General features: G+C 39.5%; 2 protein-coding genes and 1 pseudogene across 3 annotated transcripts; 1 reads left to right on the top strand and 2 right to left on the bottom strand.

Annotated features, from left to right (window-relative positions):
- Nucleotides 1–591: 591 nt before the first annotated feature.
- On the bottom strand, nt 592–8,503 carry DTX3L (deltex E3 ubiquitin ligase 3L). 2 transcript variants are annotated; one of them, XM_002189125.7, is made up of 5 exons: nt 8,276–8,502; nt 7,573–7,796; nt 3,697–5,226; nt 2,803–3,020; nt 592–1,523 (listed from the first exon to the last, which is right to left on the bottom strand). In XM_002189125.7, the coding sequence occupies exons 1-5, from the start codon at nt 8,448–8,450 to the stop codon at nt 1,454–1,456; spliced, it is 2,217 nt and encodes a 738-aa protein (XP_002189161.5). In that variant the 5' UTR covers nt 8,451–8,502; the 3' UTR covers nt 592–1,453. The 2 variants fall into 2 exon arrangements, with proteins under 2 accessions (XP_002189161.5, XP_030132963.3); XM_030277103.4 differs by lacking the exon at nt 2,803–3,020 and having other exon boundaries at nt 8,276–8,503.
- PARP9 (poly(ADP-ribose) polymerase family member 9) lies at nt 8,455–17,378 on the top strand. Its single transcript, XM_030277102.4, has 10 exons — nt 8,455–8,584; nt 8,965–9,004; nt 9,690–10,525; nt 11,816–12,040; nt 12,121–12,330; nt 13,073–13,133; nt 13,572–13,946; nt 14,721–14,869; nt 15,568–15,733; nt 16,467–17,378. Exons 1-10 carry the CDS (start codon nt 8,570–8,572, stop codon nt 16,802–16,804), a joined length of 2,415 nt encoding a protein of 804 aa, XP_030132962.1. The 5' UTR covers nt 8,455–8,569; the 3' UTR covers nt 16,805–17,378.
- Nucleotides 17,290–19,475, bottom strand: part of LOC115495916 (fas apoptotic inhibitory molecule 1-like) — a 9,405-nt pseudogene continuing 7,219 nt past the window's right edge.

Here is a 19,475-nt window from a genome sequence, read left to right as displayed (position 1 = left end):
CTCTCATTCTCATTACAATTATTAATAATAGTATGCTTTATTTTGTTTTGATTAATAAATTGTTCTTATTTCAATGCACAATACTTTTCCAATTCTCTGCCGCCGGGGTTGGGGGTGAGCGAGTGGCTGTGTGGTACGTAGCTGCTGGCTGGGGTTGAAGCACAGCTTGTTTCAGCTTGTTTCCATGGGCAGAAAAGCTCAGTCACTTAGAAAAAACTGGAGTGTTGCTATCTTACTGCACAGAAAAGGGAGGGGGGACATGGAATAATGCAAAATATTTGAACAAATACAGTAACACAAAACCAGGGCTGGAAAGACATCCCAACTCACAGGGAAACCAAACGGTGCTCACTCCTACTAAACCTGAAAGTCAAGGTGGCAAAGCTGTACTGCCTATTCACAACGTGAGAATCTTAAAATAAAAAAAATAAAATAAAAAAAAAAGTAATAAATTTTTAAAAAGGGGGTGGCATGGAGTTTAAACTGCCCCAAAACATGGTGTTGCAGGGAAGCTCCTAAATATGAAAAATATATACAGCTACATGTATTGCAAAAAAGAGGAAAAAACCTGTACAGAAGAAACACACAAAGTATTTTCATATTTTCTTTATTAGTTGTGCTCAATAGCCTTAGTGAAATGGTTCAACTTACTAAAAATGATGTTTGTGTGACATACCTCCACACAGGTAATTAGCAGGTTATTTAGACACTGCAGAGTATCTTTATGATACAATTTAAACCTATATTGAATGCAATTAAAAGAATACAGTTTTATACTTGAAAAACTGATTTAGAAGTTGTATTTAAGTTTAAGCACTATGGCAGGCACATAACCAGGAGCTATTAGATATGACACTGTTACTTCCCATTTACTCCAACACAGCACTCAGTATTCACCACTTCTGCAGAGCTAAGCATCCATGTACCCCCTTGTACACGATCCATAGCTAATTTCACATGCAAACCCCAAATAACTAAGGCCATTTCTACCATGAAAAGAAGAAAAAGTCCATAGCCTTATCACAGCTAACAGTCATAGCTGCATACAAATTTTTGATTAGACAGGTTACATGATGCCAGCCATGCTGACAGACTTCATAATGCAAAGCTAGGAGAAGTGTTTCATCTAATAAAAGCAAGTAGTGAATCTAAAGGTTTTGCAAATTTGAAAAAGTTATGGGGAAAAGTTCAAATCAGATTTGCTAGTAAAGCAAGATATACAAAGTGCAAACTCACAAGAACTAAATACTGTAAAGGCTATATATAGAGGGAAGTAAAATATTTGTGAAAAGAACATACATTGTTTGATGAGAAAAAAATTACTTTTCTTACCTAACTGTGAAATACAAGTGATTTAAGTACAGTAGTTAAACAAAGTAACTTCCCTCAGAGCTTGAGCAGTACATTAACTGCTGTATGTTTAGTCATTACACTTGAGAGTTGATAGATTTTCTTATTCAATTCCTTTCGCTTTCAATTCTGATCGAACACGCTGCAGATAAGAATAATCCGGGTAACCAAACCTATGAGAAAGAGAGAATTGTTTGGGCTATTTCTGCAATGAAGAACTTGACAATTCTACAGAACCATCTCATCAAAATATTTTTAGAAATATCTTTATAAATTTTATGCAGTTCTTGCCCTAGAGAGAAAACATACCCATATTTCCAGTCATAGAAGTGACACAGACAGCATAAAGTTACAAACTTAAGGAGTGGCTATATTGTTGTCCAAATTGACACTAAGAACTTAAATCAAGTTCAAAGTGTCAAAGTGTCATAGTGTCAAAGCAGCCTGGGGTCTCCCTTGAAATGATAGGAGTGTTTGGGTACAGTATTTTTAAAAGAAAATCAGACCTGAAGAACATCCAAGTCAGCATTCAAATCAGAAACATAATGGCTGGCACCTTTGGACTTGAAGTAGTGCAACACCAGAACCGCATATGAAGCAAATGATATACAAGAGAGAGAATTTGCACAGAGGATAAAGTAAAACTGATACTTTTGCTTTTTTAATTATCCTAGCCCAGTCAGGAAGATCTAGACACAAGCCTTTAGAGCTTGCAGGACACCACCTGCCCCTTAGAGGCTGCAAGAAGCTTAAGGACTGGTCCAAGATTCCCTCTTCTCTCTGCTGCAGGCAGCTCACACTCAGCACTGGTGATTGTTCCTTTAATTTAAGGGCTGCAAGTCCTCAAGAACTACTGGATGCAGCTGTCATTGACTGAGAAAATCTTCTGACAGCTTGAATGGCCAAAATGGGGTACCCTTTTTTATGGCTGCGGCTGGCACTGTGTCCTGTGCTCTGACCTGCTAAGTGCTGCACAACTCATGGCTCCTAGCATCCAAAAGGACATGACCATATCTGTACTACAATCTAACTTCCTGCTGTTAGCTCTCTTAAGCAGAATTTCAAATAGTGTTTTATAAACTCCAAGTGCCATCTTTACTGGGATCATAATGGACCAGCACCTCCTGATACAGAACAGCAGGTAACAGGCACAGATCAGTCCAACCTTAGCTGTCATCAAGAGCTTGTTGTAGGTTCTAATCAAAGCAGTTATTAACTAAGTGCCTTACAAACTCATTGGTGAATGAGTAGTCTGAGGGGCAGCAGAACACTAAGCTCATCCTTGTTCCAACTGTCCAGACAGGGGAAGGTGATTAACATCTGGTTACATAGAGCATTCCACAATCACTGTTAGTGACAAAATCTGAAAGCTCTAAATGTAGAAAATATTCAAGGCAGTCTTCCTGACTCATCTGAGTAACAACAGTATTGCATAAAGACAAGACTGCTTACTGGGTAGGTCCTCCCATCATGGAAGTTTTGTGGTGAATATCATTCCATGTGATAACATTCTGTGCACCAGTAGTATGTGACTGCCCCACTGTGAAAATCAATTTTTGGTTAAAGGCCCTTTTGAGTAGCTGCAGAATTTCTCGCCCTTCCTCATTGTCAGGTAAATATGCTGTTCGCTGAGCTGGCCCATAACGCTGCCCTGGGTTTGGATGGCTGTTCTGTTTTGTAGAAAAACAAAACAAAATCACATTGTATATCATAAATCATTCTGAAGGACATAGCATGACTGATAACTGATTCCAAGTTTTTTTCTCTTTAGATACTTTCTTTCATACTAATTTAATTCACACTTTCTTGTCATTGCTCATGCATCCATTGTTATTTTTAAATCTGGTTTTCCCTCTTTTCTCTCCCAAATGCCTGATGCTGCACCTGTGACCTTTTAATTTACTCCATTCTCAGTCCTAGTCATGAATCCAAGCACACAACATAGGGAGATTTCACACCTTACCAAGCCAGCCACATATTTATATTTGTACACTGGTGTCCACAGCAAAGAGAACACCCCAGAAATGCTCATTATACTTGCAAAACTTTGCTTATATGATATCACTACATACCTTTCAGTTCAGTTATTCCTACTGTACAAATTAAAGACAGGTACCTCTTTCCTGGTGCACATAAAATAGAGGCTGATCATCTGACCATTTAATTCCTACTGTATTTACTTAATCACACCAAAAGATACTGAATTAAACTCTTGCAGATTTGTACAAAACAAAGAAATGCCTTCCCTGAACATGCATTAAAGTAATGGGAAGATAGTTAATATTATATTCAATATTGGTTTTGTTGTGGGAAAAATATATTTAAGAAACATTTAAGTATACTTACAGTTTGAATACCACCTTTCATATTATAGTCAATTACAATAGTGCCACAATTGGGATAACCAGGAAGAGAGGCATGAATTGTTGTATCTGACATTGTTCCCTCCGGTTGGTTTCCCATCAGGACTCCACAGACGGTATTACAAACTGGACAAGCTTGTTTGTAAGTCATGGCTCTGTCAATGCAAATTTTGCAAAATGCATGTTTGCACCTTTCTAGTATTTCTTTATTTTCAATTGTATCCCTGCAAATAGGACACTCATCATCTTCTTTTTCTTCTGTCTTTGCCTGAGTCTGTCCTTCAGAAGAAAGGTTATTCTTTTGCCTAACACTGGACTTCTTAGATGCTCCTGTAGCTTCTTGAGAGCTGAGGTCAGAGAACAGCAGTGCTCTATTTCTAGTTTGTGTCCCTTCAGTGTTAAGAAGGGACTTAATGTTCTCTTCAGCAGCATAAAGATGGTCTGGTAAACCCATTATGATTAACTTATCTTCATTCTTAAGTTCTACATTAAGATCTTCAAATTTCTTTGCATTAAGTAGCATGTTTAAAGTTTTCTTCTGATCTTCTGAAAGCTTCACACTGATGATCTTTTCTTTTAACATTGCAGAGGCACTCTGAAATTCACTGATGAAACTTTCAGTAGCATGTGATGACATATCAGAAGTTTTGGATTTAGGCCTAAATATTATGACCTTCTGGCCATATGAATTCTCTTTTATTTTTACCAGTGTATCAAATTTGCCATTTATGTTTTCAATTTCTTTGCTTAGTATGGTTTCCAACAATTTAAACACAGAAGCATCAACTTCAACTCCATTCCTGTATTTGTACCATTCAGATGATATTTTCATATTCTTTTCAGCTTGGCTGTTCTCACCTTCCTCTGCTAGAAATTTTTGGGCAGCTAAAATCTCACTCCCTGGACCACGGAGTAGCAACTGATTCCCTTCCTTTTTAGCAAGAAGATTTCTAAACTTTCCATTCAATTTCATTATTGTCTCTTCTAATGTGTAACTGTTTGTTATGGGAACTATTTCCTCTGTCAGATTTTCTGTAGCTTTCTGAAAAGTTCTGATAAAAGAATCACAAGCTGTTTGTAACAATGCAGGACTTCGATCAGAAGATATGTGTATTAATGTGTTATCCTCCTCGTGACCTTTAGTTCTTATACGCGCTCCAAACCTTTTGTGTAGTTCTTTGATTTCTTCTTTGCGGGTATGACTAAAATATTCATAGAGAGTTGTCACAACTGGAATCTCAACAATTTCTTCAGTATTCAGGCCATTTTCATCCTTCAAACCATTCTTACATTCAGAATGTGAAAAATCATGGTTTGGGTCTTTGCCTGCAAGGATATCTTCAAAATAGTGATAAGCTTTTTCAATATCTGTAAAATCTCCTGTCAATTTCTCAGAGTCATCCACACCAGGGTTTCCCTCTCTCTTTAAGTTTGGACACATAATGGTAATTTTCTCCCTTTGGTCTTCAGTGAACATAGTGGTATTCAAAGTAGCAGATACTGTAAGAAATATCTAAAGAAAAGACAAGAATACATCAACATTAGTTTTCTCTAAGGTTCTCTGCTTGCTACTTCTGTATTTTCAGCAAGGAGAAGCTCTGTCCATCCCAGTAGTGCCAGATTACTACACACAAGTTTGCACACAGTATTTCTTTTATGTCACATACACTAACAGTACAAACAAGTGAGCAACACAATCTACTTCTAAGTCAGCAGCAAAAATGAAATGCCTTAATGTCACCAGCATTGCAGGAGGAAAGACAGTAACTCTGCTACTTAGGCTGAGACTGTGACCAGCACACTCTGCTCCAACCTCTGACAACAGAATTAGTAGAACTAAAGGCAGGCAACGTCTGTGGCTGAGCTCATTCTGTTAGGCGCTTTTCCCATCATTACCAGGCCCTAGATGTCCTGTACAGCAAGCAAACAGACAAAGAAACCAGAAAAATCAGACAAAGCAAACAGATTTTTTTCTTTCCCTCCCTAGCACTCTCAAGGTTTCTGGGCACCAGGCTGACTGATGCCCTCCTTACTGGCCTTGAAGGTCCCAGATACCCTGCCGACCAGGTGCTGTTGGCCCCATCCCAGAGCAGGCAGCTTTAATGGCACTGCCTACAAGATCAATTAGTTACAACTCCTAACTGGGAATTCAGGCCACAGCTGTGGCTGGACAGTGAAACCCAGAAGGACCCCTCAGTGGCCAGGAAGACCTCCACTGCCCTCTGCTTCCTTTGAGGGCTGACAGGATGACCCAGATGCTTTTATGTGTTTTCAAGTCTAGATTGTGATTGTTCTATACATACAGCAACCAAGTATTAAGATAAGACATGATTTGCAGAGGGTCCAGGTGACTAGAAACCATAAGAAAAGCTGTGCAATCAAACACAGTACTACACTACTTACAAAACTGTCCTACACCGATTCTGCTTGTAGAAATCCTGTGGTACTCTGATCATTAACTCTATGCTTTCTGAAAAGCAAAAAGCTTTAGTTGTTGAGGCCTTGTGAAAGCAATGTCCCAGAACAGAGACTGGATGGAGTTAAAGAATAAAGTAGGTGTTTATTAGAAAGCCTCAATGGATACACCTTGGGCAGCACAAGAGCCCAGCCAGGGCTACACCCAAGATGAATCCAAAATGGTCACAAAATGGATGACCAGTCCCAAGGTCTCACAATTTTGCAAGTTCTGGGCCATTTGCATTTGGAGTTAATTGTTCAATTAGTCCATCATTGTTTATGCTCTTGGGCCTGAAATTGGGATCATTTGTCCTTGGTCCCCAGCTAGAGAAGGAATTGTTTTGTCTCCCAACTCTGTGATGAGAGCTTACTATCCCTTAATATGAAGCTCAGAACTACACACTAAAGCAGTACAGAATCTGAAAAATATAAAAGCTAAAACCTGAGGCATCATTGTAACTACATTTTAGTGCCATTGTTATTCTGCCTAGGATCCCCAAAATAATCTGGCTATCACCTTAGAGCCAGGTTATTCAGACACAACATGTTTTAACACAATCTCTAAATTACATTTCATTGTTCTTATAAATATTAGACTTCATAGTTTTCACTTATTATCTTTATTTAAAATTTTCCCAGAAGTCATGCTTTAATAACTCCAAGAGTTAGGGCAGAAAACAGGATTCTGAAAAATGATAACAAATATGTTAACTTCTGTACTTCACACAGAAGGATAGGGAAATTGCAGTACTGATGCCAGGTAAACACTACGTTAGCACATGCTCTACTTCAAAAGCTATGCCTATGTTACCAAGGAAAACAGGGTTAAACCCTCTGAGCCAGATATCAGTGTCTTGGCAGAGCCACATCCACACCATGTTGCTCTTCCCATGTCCCTAAACACAGCTGATCTTTTCTGTGTAACTTTAAGTTCAAAGTGTCTGAAAGCATGTTGCTGGTGCTACATCACATCACAGCAGACTTTTTTAATGCTGAAGAGATGGGGATAATTAGGGTTGCCTCAAGATGCAAACCATGTTGAAAGAGTAGGTGGAAAGGTGGAAGAATAGGTGAAAGGTATTGGTGAAATGATCCAAATCTCATACAATTCTTCCACCTTTTGGGAGCAGCCCTTGGTGCATACTACCCCCTGAAACCTGCCAGAGTGCTGCTTTAGGGAATAGTGGTTGGCACCTGCCAGAGCCAGGCTGGAAAACAAGCTGCCTGTAAACATCTGTAGACTGACCTCTGGTCTGGCACTCAAATGTCACTCCTGGCCCCCATTTCGTTGACTAAGAGCACATAAACGACATCTTTTTTGGCACAAAGTATTGAAGTGAAACATAAAGAACTCATGGAACTACACGCAGGGCAGGCTGTGACATTGCTCTTCCTGAGGTACCTTTTTGGTAAGGTCTTCCTTTGCTGTGGCCCCATAGCCTCCGCTGTCCCGCTGCTCCTGCTGGGGCAGGGAAGGGCTGGCAGCGACCTTGTTGTAGCTGGCAGAGGCCTGCGCTGCAGCCCGGCTTCTACCCGGGTCCCCTTCTCTCGACAGAATGACTATTTCCAGGCATCTTGCACCGAGTTCCAAGGTGTGTTTTGTGCGGGATTCCACACTCCTCCTATCTGTGGTAATTTCAGAATCACAGGACTGTTATGGCTGGAAGGAACGTCCAAGATCATCCCACCCAATCCCAGGGCCAAGGCGGGGTCATCTGGAATATCTCCAGAGACGGAGACTCCACGACCCTCCTGGGTAGCCTGTTCCATTGCTCTACTGCCCTCGATGTAAAGAAATTATTCTTCCTTATGTGAACTTAAGGGGAAGTTTCTTGCGTTTTAGTTAACACTCTTTGCTCTTTGTCCCGTCGCTGGCTACCACCGAGAAGTCTGGCACGCCTTTGAGATATTTTTATGCATTAATGAGTTCCCCTTTGAATTTGGACAAAGGCAGATAAGGCTAATAAAGTTACCTGCAAACTGATGGCTACCAGCGGCCCTAGAGGCGCCCTGCCCAGATTCAAAGCCGTGCCTCGGCGACTTCCCAGTCCCCTCACAGCCGCCCCCCGCCGGTCCCGCCAGGCCGAGCCGCGGCCGGCCCGTACCTTGCTCCTTAAAGAACTCCACCCAGTAGGTGCCGGGCCTGGGGCCCGCGCGCACGTTGCACTCGCCGCCCCCCGACCGCTTTCCCGACTGGAAATACGCCTGGAGCTTGAGGATCGCCTTGTCGCCGGCGGCGGGCTCGGGGTTGAGCCGCACCAGCAGCCGCGCGGCCGCCATGATCCCGCCCCGCGCTCGCTTTCGCTTTCGTTTCCCTTCCCTCTCCGCCGCTTGCTTTCGCTTTCCCTTCCCGCTCCGCCCGCGGCTCCGAGCGCTGAGGATCCGCCCTGAGCCGCCCCATGGGGATCGTGCAGGTAGAGGAGCGGGGCAGGGGGACAGGGGGGCAGGAGGGACAGGGGCTCGGGCGGCGGCTGCCCCAGGGCTCGGGGTGCGGCGGAGCTCCCGGCGGGGCTGAGGGGACAGAACAGCCCCGTCCTGGCCTGGCGCTCGGGAATGGCTCCTCTCGGCCTCTCGCTCCTGCGGGTCGGTCGGAGCCGGAGGAAGCTGAGGGGAACTTCACCCACAGAGCAGCTCCGAGCAGCATGTTAAAAACTAGGAAACTTCGTACACATGTTTGAAAAGCTGCTGGTTTGATTTGCAACACAATCTCTCTTGTAGGAAGGCAGCCCACATACTTTGTTGCTTGTAACATTTACTTTCTCTTTCCCTTTTTTTCTTTTTTTTATTACAATAGAGTTACGTTGCAGATTTCTTCAGAGGGAAGCCCGCTTTAGGTAAGCCTCTCATTTAGCGTTGAAAACTGACAACTGCAGCCAGCAAACTGGAAAACAAAAGCCAAAAGCAACCGGAAATTCATAATTAATGTGAAATAGACACGGTTGTGAATCAACATTATTATTAATTACTTCAACAGGACTTGCTTGCATTTCTCTTTTAGAAGCAAGAACTCAGAAGTGTTTTGATGAGTCGGCATGTATACTTTATAAGTGCAAATAAGCAGGTAGTATACCCCGGAGGAAAATTCGACTAAACTCGCACAAATTGATTTAAACTAATTAACATAACAGCTGTAGTATAGTACTGCTGACATCTGCCACGAGGGGGCTGTACAGCCATAGTAATAATGTAAAAACTGTTCCTTTAAAAAAGTGGTTTAAAGCCTTTCTGAGTTCATACGAAGTTCCATACAAAGAAGGAACTTGCTTGTGGGCTTTAAGCGCAGACCAAATGAGACTCACAGAATTAAAACTGAGTATAGGATCTCTGTGGCACAGTTAAATGAACCTCCTTGGGTTTTCCAAACCTCTGAAAAGGGGAAAGAAAAGATTAGAGTGTGTAAAAAAATATTGTTTAGCAATGACAGTAGGATAAAATTGAGAGCTATAAACCACATTTCTAAATAAAAATAAATATTTTGATAGTAATACCTTCTATTTCACTTTATATTCTGTATCCTAGGGTCAAGCATCATAATGGATGAGGTCAATTTGATGATCCCCATCAGTAAAGATGCCTATGAAGCTCTTAAGAGAAGAGAAAGCTGTCTCAATAATCTCGTTTCCAAAAAGTTTGCTTGTAGGTTGGCCTTCAGAGAAGCAACAAAAAGCACTGCTGAAGTATACAGAAAAAAAATGAAGTCGGGCATTGACATTTGTGTTTATAAGGATGATCTCACAAGACACAAGGTTGATATTGTGGTAAATGCAGCCAATGAGTATCTTGAACATGGAGCAGGTCTTGCTCTTGCCCTTGTAAAAGCAGGAGGGCCAGAAATAAAAGAGGAAAGCAAGCTTTATGTTCAAAGGTTTGGAAAAGTCAAAGTTGGTGATATAGCAGTGACAGGTGGAGGGAAGCTTCCTTGTAAGGGAATTATTCATGTAGTTGGTCCAAGGTGGTATGCTCTCGAAAAGGAAAGATGTTGTTACCTTCTTCAGAAAGCTATTTTGAATGTTCTGCATTATGTTAGTGCTCCAGGAAAGGCTTTGAAGTCTGTGGCTATCCCAGCAGTGAGTTCAGGTATCTATGCCTTCCCAATTGATTTGTGTTCTCAAGTGATTGTAATGGCTGTAAAGGAATTTGTTGAGGCAAGTCCACCAGGCTGTCTCAGGGAAATCCGCCTGGTGAACATTGATGAGTCTACAGTCGCAGAAATAAAGAAGGCCTGTGAAAAATTTCTGGGTGGTAGCAATTCACTTGAAGACACCATGCCACTTTCGCCAAGCCAGTCTGTACCTCACCTCAAACTTGAAAACATTCGCTTGCGCATCATAAAACAAGACCCTGCAAATCTGAACGTAAGTCTGTCCTGTAATTTGTGAAATGTGGTGTTGCCTCCAAGTGTTCGCAGGATTTGGAGCCCAAGAGTTCAGAACACATTTTGTATCAGTCCTCTAAGTGGTTTTCATCTCAGTTTGATGAGAATTTACATGTGGTAATTAAATCATAGTAGCAAGGAGTTGTTTTTTGTCTAAATTGGTATTGAACTTTAGAATGTTTTTATTTTGTTCTTGTAGACAGGCTGTTGTAATAGGAAGCAGCTAAAGACTGAATGACTTAATAATACATCTCTATGTTAAGGTTTATCTTCTTATAATGTAGGAATTCACATTTTATCATATACTCCATAGAAGTATTCTCATTTTCTGCCTTGCTTTTTTTCCTATAATTTATGTTCTCATAACTCCATTAATGGAATTATTCAGCAAACACTGAAACAGCAGAAAATAACTTACACAAATGATGTGCACCTTACCTTTAAATAGAGTATTATTTAAATTGATTAACTTTTTAGCTAGAAAATCTGATGCAAAATAGATTACCTCAGTCATAGGAATTCAACAGAGCTCTTAGACTGCAAGGTACATCACAAGAATGACATTTACTTTTAGCAAATACTACATCTTAAAAAATGAATACATTTTTATTTTAAAGAAGTCTCATAATTGAAAAGGAAGTTTGGTTTTTTGGTGTAAGAAAAAAGGATTGCAAAGTTGATCTTGCAGAGAATTTTATTAACCATTTCTGCAGCACTGAAAGATGCAATGCCCTGAAGACTGTGAGCAAAACATGTTCTTGTGTCTTTAGATAACATTCAACAATTAAGGTTAGAACAATTACTGCTGTTAACAGCATTCTGTAAACAAGTTTTTTGCGTATTTGAAATACAGGGCACCTACTATGGGAATCTGTTTTTTCCACTGGGAAAAATCGTAGCTTTGCAGTTCTCTTGTGTGTACTGACACTGCTGTTTTGGTGATGTATCCTTGCTACCCTAAGGGGATGACAGCCACATCCATAGTTCTCTCCTGCTGATAATTGGCATGTGGGTCACTTAGTAATAATTCTGTTCAGTGCACTCTTGATGACTGGATCAGCTTTGTGCACACTGTGGGTTTCTGAACTGCCACTGCAAAGGGCATACTTGGATGTATTACAGTGCTGTAGTAGTAAGTAGTAGGAAAATTCAGCTGATCTGTGGCAGTCAGGCCTCTGTACAGGAATCGTGCTTAGAAAGAATGCTCTCTATAATAGCATAGCTTGCAAATAGTTTGAAGTACACTGAAATTTGCACTCTTTCCTTGCAGAATACAGCTATTGTTAACTTCCTGAATGCAAAGGGTGAGCCTTCCTCTGAGACTTCAAAACGACTGCTGGAAAAAGAGGGTGCAGCTTTTCGTAAGGAATTTCAGCATCATCTGAGACATCCAACGCGTTTTAAGGAGCCCATGGTGGTCAAAAGGCGTGAGCCGCCCTCTACGTTTGTACTGCACGTGGCATTGCAATACCAGCATCCAGTGTTACAGCTTCAGGTGACTATTGCTTACTTTGGATCTTAATGGATTTTCATGTTGGGTGATGTGAGGACTGAAAGATATTGTTTTGCCTGCAGGAATTGAAGGATGCAGTGAAAAGATGCCTGGGTTACTTTCAGGACCACTCATCTCCCTCAATGTCTTTTCCAATAAATTGGTCACCAGAGCTGCCTGTTGACATAGTGGCAGAGACCATGATTGAAGCAGTTTTAAATTTTGCCAGGGCACATCCTGCGAAGAGAGAAGTGCAGTTTGTTGTTTGCCCAGATGACCATGCTGCCTATGAGGTAACCAATTTGTTGTTAACTACCCATAAGGAAGACAGAAAACTCTAAAAGTATTTCCATAGATGACTAAAAATTATGATAGTTTGTTCTGTACTAACAACGATTGTAAGCAGCAGGTCCTTTCGTGAAACTATTACTCTCATCAACAGATACTCAATCTTTGCAAATACTTTCTCTTCACTAAGCTAGAAGTATTCAGCTTGTAGTCTGATGAAAAGGGGAAAGAACTTTAAAATTTTTGTCTGTCAGTGAATGTATAAGAAAGGGTCTACTCTTAACTCATTAAGGAACAAACATTCCTCCTTAGGAAATGTTTCCAGTCAGTTTTGGTTTTTTGTATAGAGGTTGTAAGGCAAAATACTATCAACATATATGAGCTAGCATAATGGAAGGATTTCAAGTAGACAGGCAGGAGAATAGTCTGGATTTTAAAACTTAGTAAGGATGCATCAGCATTAAACTGCAAGTAATGAACATCTTCATCTTATGTGATAGCATGAGATAGGCCACAACCACAAGGAGTTGGTAAAGGTGCCATTCAGTGTGTTAGGAGATGCAGAAGAACAGGAATGCATTTGATATTGTCAGGAATAACATTTTGGGAAGAGCTGACAAATGCCAGTGTTAACAATTTCAGAATCGGGGGTGGGGGTGTAAACTGCTTGTCTAACAGAGTTTTGAAGATACTAATTGCATATTTGATAAGAGATTGCAAACTGCTTCCAAACTTTTATCTTTCAAGGTTGTCTGGAGAAAATTTTATTCAGCAAAATACAAACTGGAAAACAGAAGTGATCCTTTGAGTAAGTAATGAGCAGAAGAGGCATTTCCAGTAAATGAGTACTCCCAATTTGATAATCTGTAATCACATTCCTTTAAAATAGGGAACTTAGTATTACATATGTGTCTTGGGGAGAGGAGGAAGTGAAAACTTGTGAGCACTTTGTATTTTTACATTTATAGAAGTGGAACTGTGCAGTCCCTTTTAAGACTTAAAACCCGTTGTCTTTGTCTAACTTCTTGGAAGTAATTTAGTGAAAGGCAGATAAATTCTCTCTATGTGTGGGTGCATCCTGGAAACACTACCTCCTTGTAGCTAATCTCTTTTTTGAGCATACCAGAAGAGTAGTGTGTTTCTTGCACTTTACAGCTGGGATTACAAGTAGGAATTTGTGTCAGCCCTTGAAAGCTGCTCACTCTTCCAATGCACTTGTATTAAAAAATATACCTATATCTTCCAGGTACAGAGTCAGGCAGTCAGACTGCAAAAGAGCATGCAAGCAGTAAACCCGTGATTGAACTTAGAGGGTTCACACCCACAGCACTGGGAGCAGCAGAATCCTGGCTCCAAAATGTAATGAATATTCAGAAAGGTTACCGTGCTGTTATTGAAAACAACTACATCTTTTGCCTTGGTAAAGACGAGTTTGCAGAACTCTCTCAAGACCAGCTTTCTAGTGTATATGTGTCAGAAGAAGTGAGAGATGGACGAGCAAAACTGGAGCTTCAGGGCCCTCCTGATGTTTTGATTGATGCAGTGCTCACAACTGAAGAATTACTGCTTCGTGTGCAAGAGAAGACTATTGCTGAACAAGAGAAACTGCTCTACTCAATGTGTATGTAAATAGTGCCTAAACACTAATTAAGTAAGTGCCTAAACAAGGTTAAGTATGAAGCAATGTGTATCTCTGTATTGCTGAGAGTGGACAGACATACTGAGTATTGCTTTAATTACTGACATCTCTGTACTTTCACCATGTGAGCTTAGCTGTGGTCACTTGGCACTATTCCCAGTAGGGCACAGTTTATACGGGGGCTGCCCATGATGTATATCCAGCTGTAGTGGAGCTCCCTCCAGGATATCTTCACTTTAAAGCCTGGCCACTGGAGATTTACAGAATTTGCACTTAACACACCCCTTTGCTGAGCTCTTGCTGGCTACGGCTGGACCACTGTTGCAGGGCTCAGCAGTAGACTTGTTCTGCAGAGCTGTCATGAACAATTGATACAACTAATATCATTACAGAAAGCTACTGAGTGATCAATTTTAACTCATGTTTTTGATAGTCATTCAATATAGATACCTTTATATGAAAGCTCAGCTGTGAAGAGGTGTCATGGACATCATAAATTGCTTTTCAGTAGTTTCTTCTCTTCTGGTTTCTTTATAATAAATGCAGAAAAATATAATACATTTATATATATATATATATATGTATATATATATATATACTAGTCCCTCTCAATATTAGTCTCTGACATTACTTCAGAGAACTCTTAACACTCTTTGTTCTTTACTAAACCACCAGCTAAAGGAGTGGATCTGCCCCCCTTGCCTTTGCTTCAGACATTATGATATATGAAAATTTTACTCCCTTATTCATATCCAGGTCAAGCAGAAGCAGGCCTGCTTTCAGAAGGAGACTTTCACATGACAAGTATCACTGACTACTTCCAGATTTCACCGGTGGAATGCCACCTCCAAGAGTTTAAAGACAGAGAGAAAGAGTTTGAAAAAGCTGGACTTCATGTTCTCAGGGTAAAGAGGATATTCATGGAGACACTGAATATCAGCTCATGTATTTGTACTAACATATTTAATGTAAGCGTAAAAAATTCAGATTAACTATTTCAATGCATTGCTTTTAAAAATTAAGATCAGCCTCATCCAGTCTTTAATCCTAATGAAAAGTATTTTAAACTTCATGCAAATAATCAAAAAGTGATTAAATTCTGAGAAGTCTTTTAAATTGTACTGTGTGTTCTCCCTCATACTTCATGCTTCCAATATCCCCTTATAGGACTCTAGAGAAATATGAGATTGGTAGGGTAAATTAAGTTCATTATTCCAGGACACTAATTCAGTGTCTGTTTTCTTTTTGTGAGCTTGACACTAAAAATTTGCCAGAGTTCTGGTGTGATTATGTGTTAAAGCTGGAATCGTACTTGGGTATCATTGCATTACTGAACAGGAGGCGGACTCAATCTCTTCAGCACAACTGAAGTACTGGAAGTCAGTACACCAGGAAATATTCCCAGTGATTTCAGTGGGAGGCATGGGATAGTAGTATGATTCTTTTCTTTGGATCAGCTTCAGATACTTTGTCCACTATGTGGTCAATGCATATAGGCTAAAGCAAAGGTTCTTCCATTGAAGAACATAGCCTGAATAAAAGCACTTATGGATTTTATAATTGGTCTCCATCTGCTTATGCTAAGCTGTTATTTATGTTACAGATTGAAAAGATACATAATCCACTTCTATCTGCTGCATTCCAAAAAATGAAAAAGAAAGTAGACGGTAGCTCCAAAACAACCTGCAAGTTGTACCAGAATGTTCCTGCTGACTTCTGTTGCTCAGTTTGCCAAACTGGATTTCACAGGATGTATTCTCCACCAAAAGGTAATACCTTGCTTTGGCATCTTTAATCAGAGTGAAGTGACTGACTACTAAACTCAAGTTAAAATTAGAAAAAATGGCATTCCTAAACAAGAACTGTTTTTACTTGTATTTAGATTGGTATGAGCTTACTTTATTATATACAGTAAGGTTTCCCTTCCTGATACTGTAGAGCCAACAAGGCTCTAGGAAGATAATTCAAGCCTAGCCCTAACACTGTACAGAATTATTAGTACACATGAAATTCCATGCCCAAGTTTTATTTTGTTGCATCACTGTAAAGAAAGTCAGTGTCCTTACGTAGCTGCTACAAACATGCATTCATCAGCTTGGTGCTCTAAAGCATGTTCAAGGGTATCACAGAACACTGAGGCCTTTTTTGTTTATCAGAGTCCCTCATACATGAGGACTGAAGTGTGAGTCATATATTTATTTTATATAAATCCTTTAGACCCTAATGATTCAATCACTGCATTAAGAGATAAATCTGAACAGTTATCACTGGAGTAGCAGTTACTTGGAATGGCCATCAGCTGTCATTGCTCATGGTTTCAGTGGGAGGTCAGTGCAAGCATCAGAGCCACTCCATGAAAATTAACTTCCAAAAGGATGGCACACATTGAGCAGTCACATCACTTGTAACCCAGAATCAAGCAGCAGTCTCTTGGAACTACCACCCTGAAAGAACCAATTGCTAAATGCTTTCTCTTTTGAAAATTTTTCTTTCTCTTTCCAGAACAAAAATATGGAGCTGGCATCTACTTTACAAAGAACCCGAGGTACCTGACCAAGGATAAAGCTACACAGGAAATGGATTCTAAAATGTACGTGTTTGAGGCTGATGTAGTAACTGGCTCATACACTACAGGCCAGACATCTTGTATTATGCCACCAGCACTGGACAGGAATGCCTTCACACTATATGACAGTTTAGTAGATAGTTTGGTTAGTCCTGAGGTCTTTGTCATTTTCAATGGTTTTGCAGCCCTTCCACAGTATTTGCTGACTTGTTCCCCAATGACTGACAGGTATGTAGGTCTTGGAGGAAACAAGCAGGATCCTCAGTGGGAATAAAGCAGGACTGTAGCTATGGTGAAGACCCTCTAAGAACAAAGACTAGTGCTTAGATTTAAGAGGATGCTCTGCTAAGTGGTGTGCTATGGTGAGAGTGCTTCCTGAAAAATTTGTGAACAAAATAGTAAGTTAACATCTTAAGGAGATTAGGACAAAATAACCTGTGAATGGGAGCAGAGGGGACAGCATTCCAAAATACAGTATAACATTTAACATTTAACATACCTGGTCATTTACCTTATTTCTTAAAGTGATCTCAGCTTGTGACTATGCACTTGATGTTTGTATAGGCTGTCATTCTTCCACTGCATTTTCTTAATCTGACATATTGCATATATCGGGGAAACACAAGAAATCTTGGTTGTGCCTTTTGAGTCTTAAGTTTTCTTTTGACTTAAGATAGGACAATGTAGCAGTTGAGAGCTGTTTTCTGCTTAGGGACATGCTATTATATACAGTTATGACAAACGTGAGGCAATACTTCATTATTTCTTACAATGGTTGCTATACGGTTTTTATTAGTTACTTCAAGCACTGTAGATGCACATATTCAAAATAAAAAGTATGAATGTCACTATCTGTTAACTTGTATTTGTTTGTAGTCTTAAGAACATGATTTGTACTGTACATGAACTTCAGATTTCTCAGCAGCATTCAATCTATTTGAAAGGTTACAAAATAGTAGAGAACTGGTTCAGGCTACAGCTTGAAATTATTTTTCAATTAATCTACCTTTACCAACATCTTTTGAAGATTACATTGTCAGCCTTGTAGCAGGGAATCCCCACATTGCTTCTGCAGTGACCTGAAGCAAATACACAGAAAAGGCCAAGAGCTGTTACAGTAATTCCATTGTAAAAGTGGATTCAGTCCAGCACTTGGGTACCTGGAAACTTCCTCTAGTAAAGCCTGCTGATGGGGAGCAGTCTGAGCTCTAAAACATAAATGAAATTAGCATTTAATAAAACTTTTCAAAATAATTTGTTAATGGATTCCCAGGATGCTTGTACTGCACCTGCAACTCCTGAGCTAGTAGTTGTGCTAGGAACCATTCACAAGTCCAAAAGAAATTAAGTTATAAAAGTTTAATTCTGAATTCTGAGATTACAAGTGGAAATATTTTTGAACATTACAAAATAAACTTTTAGGTTAATATATTCATATTTTGAGATTTTTAAAACTTATTTTTAAGATTAGCTATGCTTGCTGTTGCAAAGATAGTTCTGTAGTGTGAGTCTCTAGCACGAGAGTTTTGCTCTCAAGAAGTCCAAAACTTGCTCTTAGAAATTATGCTGCAATTCTGAAAACAGAATTAGTCTACTCCTATTTTAACTATTCCATTAAAGTAACCAATTGTTTCCATTTCTGTCCCCTTGTTCCTCATTTTTATTGATTCACACATTACTGCCATAAAAAAAGATAGCTGTAGATTTAAGATTAGTTATCACTGAACAAAGGTAAGTTCTTATGTCAGCGTGCTTCAGGAGCTATTTTTAAAGGGCTTCATGGCAGGAATTAATTTTTCTTCTATTTTCTTTTTTGAAAAAACTCAGTAATGAGTTTCTGAACTACAGCATCAGTTTTTGGAACACCAAAGGGAATGTTAATTTTGGCACAATGTAACATCTTGCTCTTAGTGAGAATAGAGAACAGTTTTCATAATTCAGTATTAATTTAATACTGTAACACAAGTATTGGTAACTATGTATTTCATAATTTAATCTTTCATTAATTAACCTTTTTATTAACTATGTAATTCCCCTTAACTGTATGTGAAAAGGTCTGTAGTCAGTTTAATAGAAAAAATAATTATAGAGAAAGCTTTTAACATCTTACTTTTGTGCCCAGTACAGGCTTTCTCTTCCCTCCACAAACAGTATCCTGCAGTAAAGGATTGATGCAGTGTTACTGAATATTTCTCTTTCATTTTATTACAGCTTGATTTTTCCTGATATAATTTCTATATTCCTGGTACAATTTCTATATCACCAGTATAATTCCTGGTATAATTTCTATTTCACCAGTGTTCTCCACACATAGTGATATGCTATATATTTTATATATATATTTTTTTTTTTTTTTAAACTGGTAATGTTTGTACATAATTGTAAAGATTGTACATAATTATTTTCATCTGGTCCTCAAAAAGAATAAGTTCGTGTACAGAAACTAGAAAATAAACCCAACACAAACTAGATGTACCAAGTAGTACATATTAAAATAATTACCACAGTAATTGAAAATTCCTGATCTTAGTCCTGCCATAATCAGTTAATCAGAGGCTATTCCACAGCCTCTGGGATGTCTCTGTTGTCCATAATAAAGGTATGAATAATTCCTTCCTTTTGCTTCCCACTATTGACAGCCTTAATGCAACAGCTATGATCAGCAACAATGAGGTGAGTTTCAGTCCCATCTTCCACAAATTCACCCTGAGAGAAAGGAAACAAGAATAGAAACAGACATATGATATTTTAATAAATGAAAAGCTTGAATGCATCAACGTCAAGATCACTTGCAGTTGCCACAGTTTCAGCAGCTTTAGGTACCTGTGACAAACACTGCCTGAAAGCTGAACAAAGCTGCTGAATCTCAGGCAGGGCTCTGTCGAGGTGCCTAGTCAAAGATTTGTGGGTATCAGATGATGATGAAAATGTCACACAATCAGAAA

This window comes from Taeniopygia guttata, chromosome 7 (assembly GCF_048771995.1).
Source record: "Taeniopygia guttata chromosome 7, bTaeGut7.mat, whole genome shotgun sequence".
In the NCBI taxonomy this organism is placed as follows: domain Eukaryota; kingdom Metazoa; phylum Chordata; class Aves; order Passeriformes; family Estrildidae; genus Taeniopygia; species Taeniopygia guttata.
Note: the sequence above shows the minus strand (reverse complement) of the source record. Positions and strands in the feature narration are given on the sequence as shown.